This window comes from Leucopleurus acutus (assembly GCF_964270905.1).
Source record: "Leucopleurus acutus genome assembly, chromosome: 20".
In the NCBI taxonomy this organism is placed as follows: domain Eukaryota; kingdom Metazoa; phylum Chordata; class Mammalia; order Artiodactyla; family Delphinidae; genus Leucopleurus; species Leucopleurus acutus.
Window position 1 is genome coordinate 55,409,847 of NC_139162.1, and position 8,441 is coordinate 55,418,287.

General features: G+C 47.4%; 1 protein-coding gene across 1 annotated transcript; it reads left to right on the forward strand.

Moving 5' to 3' along the window:
• The first annotated feature begins 730 nt into the window (after positions 1 to 730).
• Positions 731 to 8,229, forward strand: RPS9 (ribosomal protein S9). Its single transcript, XM_082863565.1, has 5 exons — positions 731 to 809; positions 1,066 to 1,181; positions 1,398 to 1,520; positions 6,726 to 6,912; positions 7,966 to 8,229. The coding sequence occupies exons 2-5, from the start codon at positions 1,085 to 1,087 to the stop codon at positions 8,141 to 8,143; spliced, it is 585 nt and encodes a 194-aa protein (XP_082719691.1). The 5' UTR covers positions 731 to 809; positions 1,066 to 1,084; the 3' UTR covers positions 8,144 to 8,229.
• The last annotated feature ends 212 nt before the right edge of the window (positions 8,230 to 8,441 follow it).

Consider the following 8,441-nt stretch of genomic DNA (forward strand, 5'->3'; position numbering starts at 1 on the left):
CAGGTTTATAACAAGAGGTGTCAGAACACTTTCCCTGTTCTGGAAACCCAAAGGAAACCTCAGGATGTAAACTGCTGTCTTTGATAAAGAGGCACAAAGCCTTTTAATCATTGCGTCTTAAGTTAAAAAAAAGTCAGTCACCTTCTTAAAGAGGCTTCCCTGACCATCCTATCTGGAGTACCATTTTCCCTCAGTCATTATCAGTAATTTATTTTCTTCAGAGCACCACTCTGAAATGATCTACTTTATTATTATTTTTTCCCTGTTCCCCTAAGGCTCAAAGCTTCACGAGTAGAGGATTTGTTTTAGAGTTCAAAAGGGCAGACTGGCTTCTGGCTGTGCTTCGGGTTGACATTCTGATATGAAAAATGATTTTTTTCATTATTCATGGATATAACATTATCTTCTGGAAGGAGCTTTGATTTCGCACAGCTCCAACCGTCTGGGGATCTTTTCACAGAGACGGAGCCGGCTGAAGTGTGGCGGTGGCGGTGAATACTCCAACTTTATACCGCGACTCAGAGGCTAGCTGACGGCACTTAAGTAACCACCCGAGGGCGGAGAGGAGTCCTCACTTCTCACCTGACGATGCTCCGACACCTTGTCAGCTAGAGACGGGGTCCTCCCAACTTAGCACGCCGCTCTGGCCCGACCTCTCGTCTCTATTGCTTTTTCCGCCCGCCAACGTCTTTTCTGATTGGTGCAGGCGGGCGCTGCGCGTGCTGACGTCACAAGACGGCGGCGCTGCTATAAGAGCGCGACCGGGGGACGCTTGCGCCTCTTTCTCGGTTACCGAAGCGGGCGCGAAGGTGAGGTGTGGTGGTGTGTTCTTTATTCCGGGTGTGGGTTGTAGGGTCTTGCGGACCATCCGAGCTTTAATGAGTTCGCTAAAGAAGATGCAGGTGAGATGAAGGTGGTTGTAGAGTAGTGCGAATGGTATCGGTTATAAAAGCTTGAGGGACGGTTCTCGCGATATTTTCCTGGGCGCCGCGAGGTTCTAGCTGAGTTGTGGGACTGCGCAGGCGCTGTTCCGAGTCCTCACTGTCCACTCTCCATTCCGCACAGACGGGCAAGTAGAGCCAGCATGCCGGTGGCGCGGAGCTGGGTTTGTCGCAAAACCTATGTGACCCCGCGGAGACCCTTCGAGAAGTCCCGCCTCGACCAAGAGCTGAAGCTGATCGGTGAGTGACTAATGCAGGGTTTCTGCTTCCCGGGCCGGGGAAGCTAACACGTGGGTGAAGCTGCCCACGTGCTCATTCTACTGGAATCCCTTCGGTGTGTCCCCCTCCCTCTTCCCCAAATTCGGGATCGTTCGTTGTTTAGATTTTCTGTACCCCGAAACTACGAATCCTTTTCACTAGTCCGTGGGACTGAACTTGTTCGCCCATTCTTTGCAGGCGAGTATGGGCTCCGGAACAAACGTGAGGTCTGGAGGGTCAAATTTACCCTGGCCAAGATCCGCAAGGCTGCCCGGGAGCTGCTGACGCTGGATGAGAAAGACCCGCGGCGTCTGTTTGAAGGTGTGTATGGGAAACGTTGGGCTTCAGTTTCCTCTTGATTAGAACTAACAGTGCTCAGCAAGCTTGGCCACCTGGCTCTAGCTGTACACAGTGTAGCAAAACAGTACTGCTGCTTATGTGTCTTGTTCACTGGGGGTGGGAGTAGACTGAAATTTCTGAAATGTCGGATGGTTCTAGCAGGGAGCGAGCTTTACTGCGTACACTTGCCTGCTTTAACGTGGTGGTCTAGGACATTTACTCAAGGTCTGAACAGGATTTCAGAAATCCACAGGAAAGAACATTCCAGGTGATTTTGGAGAGGGTACAGATCGTATAGTAATTACAGTGACTAAAAAAATTGTGGTAAGGTACACGTGACAGATTTTATCATCTTTTAGACTCTTAAAGTTCTAAATTTCTACTTTGAGATGGGGAGTTAATGGAGGGCTTTCGGAAGGAATGATTGACATAATCAAATTTTAGTAGGACCTCTTAGATTGTCAAGTGGCAAAAATATTAAGATAGCTGGTATTATATAAAGGTCACTGAATGCCGTTTTCTAAGCTCTTGGTGTACATTATTTAATCTGCACAAGCAGCCTCATAGCAGGTACTGATAATAACTTCCTCAAATGAGCAAATGGTCAGAGGCCTCCCACCATAGGTGGGACTGGAGGGCAGGCTCCAGAGTTCAGGTGAGTTCAGCGATGGGGATGGAATGAGGATTCCAGGGGAAGCTTAGAGAACATCACCAAAAGTTGATACAGTGTCTAAGTGTAAGATGTAATCAGTAGACTTGGTTAGTGTGTTCTACATTGTATCCTGGTGTGGAAGATACATATGTACACACACACACACATACATACATACAGTTTGTGATTCTGACAGATGTGAGTTTGGCTGTAGGTGGTTCTGTATCTTTTTTTTTCTTGTTTATTTTTTTGTAACAGTTTTTATTGGGATAAAACTTACACAACATGAAGTTTACTCAGTGTCTACAGCTTGTTTTTAGTTGCCTCTAAAATTGGCCACTGCCTAGGTGTCATCTTGATAACTTGCATTTGACCTGTCCCTGGCAAATCTTGATTTCTGGTGAAAAGCAGGAGGGGCTGGGAAACCCGCCAGGCTTCCTTGGGCACCTCACTTTTTATTCTCAATCAGGGTTGCTAGTCTGATTTTTCTCCCAAACTGTGGCTAAGGAAGTGCTGTTACAATCCTCGCTGTTAAGCATGAGTGGTCATCCATATTAGAGGTTGAGAAAGGCTTGGAGCGTGTTTAACTAACTACCACACATTTATCACTTTTATCTGTCCTAGACCCATAAACTGCTTTGACAGTCTCATGATAATTGAGGAATCTCCCCCATGGACACTGGTATTGGGTGGGACTTTATCCCCGAGTCTGGGGGACAGACCGAAGCTGGTTCTGGTCTCAGGGGGAGCTTGCTGAAGATAGAGATAATCACAGAGAAACTTAGGTGATAAGCAGTCATGTGACCAAGAGATGGCATAGGGCAGTGTGAGAGGCCAGTGTCCAGGGATTATTTGGTTTTCCGGGGTGGAAGTTGCAAGAGGGAAGCATCAGGTAGCACTCTTTCTAGTGAATGAAGCTCTTTAGATTCCTGGGGGGGGAGGAGGAGCCTGCAAGCTTTCAGGCGTTCTGCAGCCTTTCCCACTAAGGTGTGAGAGTCTCATCTGATAAAAAGACTTACTGGTTCATTCAGTCCCTTACAGGTGTGAACTCCTTCCTTACACCAGCTTAAGGAGGACAGGTATTACATCCATTTTTCACATTAGAAACTAAGGCACTTACAGGCTTGCCGCATGCCATAGTGACAAGGGCCCCTTTGCCACTGAGGTGCCCACTGGCTTACATTTTTTAAAAATTTATTGGTTTGGATTTTACATTTAAAAAACTGATTCTGGGGGGCTTCCAGTGGTTAAGACTCCACGCTCCCAATGCAGGGCCCTGGGTTCGATCCCTGGTCAGGGAACTAGATCCCACATGCATGCCGCGACTGAGTTTGCATGCCACAACTAAGGAGCCCTCGAGCTGCAGCTAAGGAGCCAGCCTGCCTCAACTAAGACCTGGCACAACCAAATAAACGTAAATAGATGGATAGATAGATAAACAGATAGATAAAATTAGTCTTAAAAAAAGGAAAACTGATTGATTGTTAATGCTTTGGCCAGATGGAGCCCATGTAACAATTTTTAGTAGTTGGACATGATCCTGTTGAAGATGCAGTTTATGGGTGTTATTTTTGTCTTCATACCACATAAGGTTTTTCCTGTATTGATGACCCTCCCCATTGTTTAAGGATGTAGGTGTTTTAATAGTAAATATGAAATATACTTTTGAAGTAATACAGGTTGAATTATTGTCAGGTTTCTATTTTCTAATGTAAGGACAAAAAGGCATGAAGTGTCCCAAACTGGTAGATAATCCCAAACTCACTTTTGTTTACTTTTGAGTAGGTTTTTATATTACTATTTGAATATCATGTCTGTTTTAAATTGAGGTATAATTTATAATTCATTATTATATTAGTTTCAGGTACACTTAGTTTTATAGTTATAAAACTTTTTCTTGGGATGAGAAGTTTTAAGGTCTCATTGTGTTTTTGAGTTGCATTTTCCTGATGATTAATGATGTTGAGCACCTTTTCTTGTGCTTTTTGGCCACCTGTATGTCTTTGGGAAAATGTCTATTCAGATCATCTTCCCATTTTTAATTGAGGTGTTTGTTTTTTTGGGTTTTTAAAATAATTTTTTATAGATTTATTTAGTTTTGGCTGCGTTGGGTCTTCATTGCTGCTCGTGGGCTTTCTCTAGTTGCAGGGAGCGGAGGCTACTCTTCATTGCGGGGCGCAAACTTCTCATCGCAGTGGCCTCTCGTTGCGGAGCATGGGCTCTAGACACTTGGGCTTCAGTAGTTGTGGCTCGCTGGCTCTAGAGTGCAGGCTCAGTAGTTGTGGCGCACGGGCTTAGTTGCTCGGATTAGTTGTGGCGTGTGGGATCTTCCTGGACCAGGGCTCGAACCTGTGTCCCCTGCATTGGCAGGCGGATTCTTAACCACTGCGCCACCAGGGAAGTCCATCATTTCTGCTTTTAAGTTGTATGAGTTCATTACATATTTTGGGTATTAACCCCTTATTAGATACATGATTTGCAAATATTTTCTCCCATTCTGTATGTTGCCTTTTCATTTCGTTAATTTCTTTTGCTGTGCAGAAGCTTTTTTGGTGTGGTCCCACTTGTTGATTTTTTTTTGTTTTGTTTTTTTTTTTTTTGCTACGCGGGCCTCCCACTGCTGTGGTCTCTCCCGTTGCAGAGCACAGGTTCCAGACTCGCAGGCCCAGCGGCCATGGCTCACGGGCCCAGCCGCTCCGTGGCATGTGGGATCCTCCCGGACCGGGGCACGAACCCGCGTCCCCTGCATCGGCAGGCAGACTCTCAACCACTGTGCCACCAGGGAAGCCCTGATTTTTGCTTTTGTAGCCTTTGCTTTAGGGTCAAATCCAAAAAAATAATCTCCAAGATATGTCAAGGACCTTACTGCCTATGGTTTCTTCTAGGAGTTTCCTGGCTTCAGGTCTTACATTCAAGTCTTTAATCCATTTTGAGTTCCCCTCCTCCCCCCACCCGCACCACCACCACACAGCTTGTGGGATCTTAGTTCCCCGACCAGGAATTGAGGAACCTGGGCCACGCCAGTGAAAGCACCCAGTCCTAACCACTGGACTGCCTGGGAATTCCCGATTTTGAGTTAATTTTTGTGTACAGGATAAGGTAGGGGTCCAGTTTCATTCTTGCATGTGACTGTCCAGTTTTCCCGACACCATTTATTGACGAGACTTTCCTTTCCCCGTTATATATTCCTGGCTCCTTTGTTGTAAATTGACCATTAATTTGTGTGGGTTTATTTCTGGGATCTTTATTCTGTTCCCTTGATGTGTTTTTTATGCCAATATCATACTGTTTTGATTACTCTAGCTTTGTAATGTATATAGGTTTGTTCTTAAGATTGGCTTTAGCTATTCAGGGTCTCGTGGTACCATAAAAATTTAGGATTCTTTGTTCTTTTTCTGTGAAAAATGGCATTGGAATTTTGATAGGGATTGCATTGAATCTGTATATTGCTTTTAGGTAGTGTGGACATTTTAACTATATCTTTTCATTTATTTGTGTCTTAAATATTTTTCATCAGTGCCTTATATTTTTCATTGTGTAGGCTTTTCATCTTTTATGCGGTTGTAAATGGGAGAATATCCTTGTTTTGTGTTCAGCATTTATTCAGTGCATATTATGACCTGGGGTGTTGGGAAAGGTATATAGTACATATAGTATGTTTCTGCATTTAGATTCTGGTCTGGTAGGTTCCTGGTCTGCTAGGAAGACTTTTGTCATCACAGTGAGCATCTTTCCTTCAAGCTTTGCCTGGGGGCAAGGGAGGGGATGGGTGGTAATGGTGCTTTTGCCCCCAGTGTCAGTGTGTTAGTGATAATCCTGTGTGGTGATGAGGAGCTCAGTGAGTGTGAGCCTGGGGGAAGGGGTTTGCCCACAGCATCCCAAGAGCTGTCCTGAGTGGAGCTTTGGATGCCCATGGACAGGAAGTAGCGAGGCCTCCTGAAAGTAGAGTTGTGTAAAAGGTAGAAGCTGACCTCTGCTGGATTACTTTATGCCAGGCATTGTTAGGTCCACACCATCTTTTTAGTAGAAAATCTCAGAATGATAAAATGGATGACATGTACTCAGCTTAAATGTATGCCCAGTCTTTTTCAGGCCTATAAGATTGGTTCTGATACTGTTCCAATATTATAGATACGGAAGGTGGTTTAACCTCATTTGATTAGTAGGGCTTTCTTGACTCTAGAATATTAGCTCTTAGCCGCCCTGCTGTGTTATGGGAGGAATAGTTTAGGAACAGCAGCACTTAGACTTTTGCAGATGAATGCTAAAGCTTTCAAGGGGGTTGTCTCGTTTCCTCTTCCCAACAACTCTGAAAGGTTCTTCCTTTTTCAAGTGAGCAGAGTTGTGTGTAGCCACCTGCCTTAGGGTAGTGTGAAGATTCCGTTAGTCATGTAATAGCATGTTGAGTCCTATATCAGAATTAGCTCTTACTTCCTACTTTGTCCCACCACCATGATTTGGAGGTGGAGGATTTGAACCCAGAAGTCTGAGGTCGGCCAGAATGCTGAGGCAGGCCTTCTTTCCCCTCTTACCAGGCAATGCCTTGCTGCGGCGACTCGTCCGTATCGGGGTGCTGGACGAGGGCAAGATGAAGCTGGATTACATCTTGGGCCTGAAGATTGAGGATTTCTTGGAGAGACGCCTGCAGACCCAGGTCTTCAAGCTGGGCCTGGCCAAGTCCATCCACCACGCCCGTGTGCTGATCCGCCAGCGCCATATCAGGTACCACCTCTGGGCTCCCTGAGCCTTCCCCACCCCATCCCCTCTGATGGTTGCCCTCACTAAGCCGCTGTCCCTATCTCCTGTGCAGCCCTTGGAGGTGGTGAAGGTGTGAGCTCCCCTTGAGGGTGCAGATTGACCCCCTACAAACAGCTCACGGGGGAGCTGGGGGCAGCCTCATCCCCCCCGTAGCCCAGCGCAAGGGTCACTGCGGCCGGAGCCGTACACCTTGCGAAGGCTTCTACGAGGCGTGCAGGTAGCTGGACAGGTAACAGCCCTTGGTGTCCAGTTGCGAGGAGTCATTGGGGCTAACTGACTTGTGTGGGTGCGGCTGTGTAGTGGGCCCTTGTGGAGCCACTCCAGGCCCTGATCACCACAGTGCACTCTCCTGTCGGCCTTAATTTGGTGAGTTCACCACAGGCCAAGGTCTGCCACAGTGAAGACCAGAGACCAGATGGGTCTTTATCTGAGTACTCAGTTTACCCTTTGTAAATTGGGCCCTGTTCATGAGGCCCAGTTGAGCTGTGTAGTAAGTGGGTGGGATACATGCATACTGAATTTCTGCCGCAGCCTTTCGTTAGCCGTGTGACCCATGGGCAGGAGCCTCTCAACGTTGCTTGTCTGAAATGAAACAACCCCAGTCCTTTCGGGTTGCTGCTTCGAAGACAGTGAAACTGCACCTGCTAATAGAGCTCAGTGTGTGACACACGCAGTTGAGAATATTTGAAGTGTCTGGCACAGCTGTGTATTTGAAAAGCAGGTCTTGGGTTTATATGCTGCCACCTCACCTCATTCGCTCTGGCCTCGTGGGTTACTGCTGAATTGCTCTCTCCCTTCTGTGAGGTGTGAATGTAAAGGTGGATGCATTTGTGTGAATTAGGTGATGCCTGAAAGCTCTCCGGAACACACAGCAGTTCTTTAGGATCAGGAGCCCTTCCCGTTTATTGCTTCAGAGTCAGTGCAGCTCTATAGCACCAGCCCTGTCAGCTGCAAAGCACAGGCAGAGGAGGGCAGCATCCTGCTTCCCTGTCCTGCTCACCTGCCGTCCCCCTCCAGGGTCCGCAAGCAGGTGGTGAACATCCCGTCCTTCATTGTCCGCCTGGACTCCCAGAAGCACATCGACTTCTCCCTCCGTTCTCCGTACGGGGGCGGCCGCCCAGGCCGTGTGAAGAGGAAGAACGCCAAGAAGGGCCAGGGCGGGGCTGGAGCTGGCGATGACGAGGAGGAGGATTGAGCCCACCCAGGCCTGCCAGGGCTGATGGAGTCTAGTTTTCCAGTCAGATAATAAAACGACATCCACACTTCAGAACTGGTGTTCATTGGTGTGCCTCTTTTCCTCCGTGCTCTGAACACAAGCCTTCTGTGGTGGGAAGTGCAGGCTGCGTCCTTCAGCGGGTTTCCACACGTGCACAGAGGGGCCGGGTCGGCTTTGTTCAGGTGCTTGAGACCACCTGCGAGATGGTGGTCCTTTTCCTCTTAGGGCTGGGCTACGGTGTCCTAACAAACATCTCTACACTTATCACAGCAGGGAG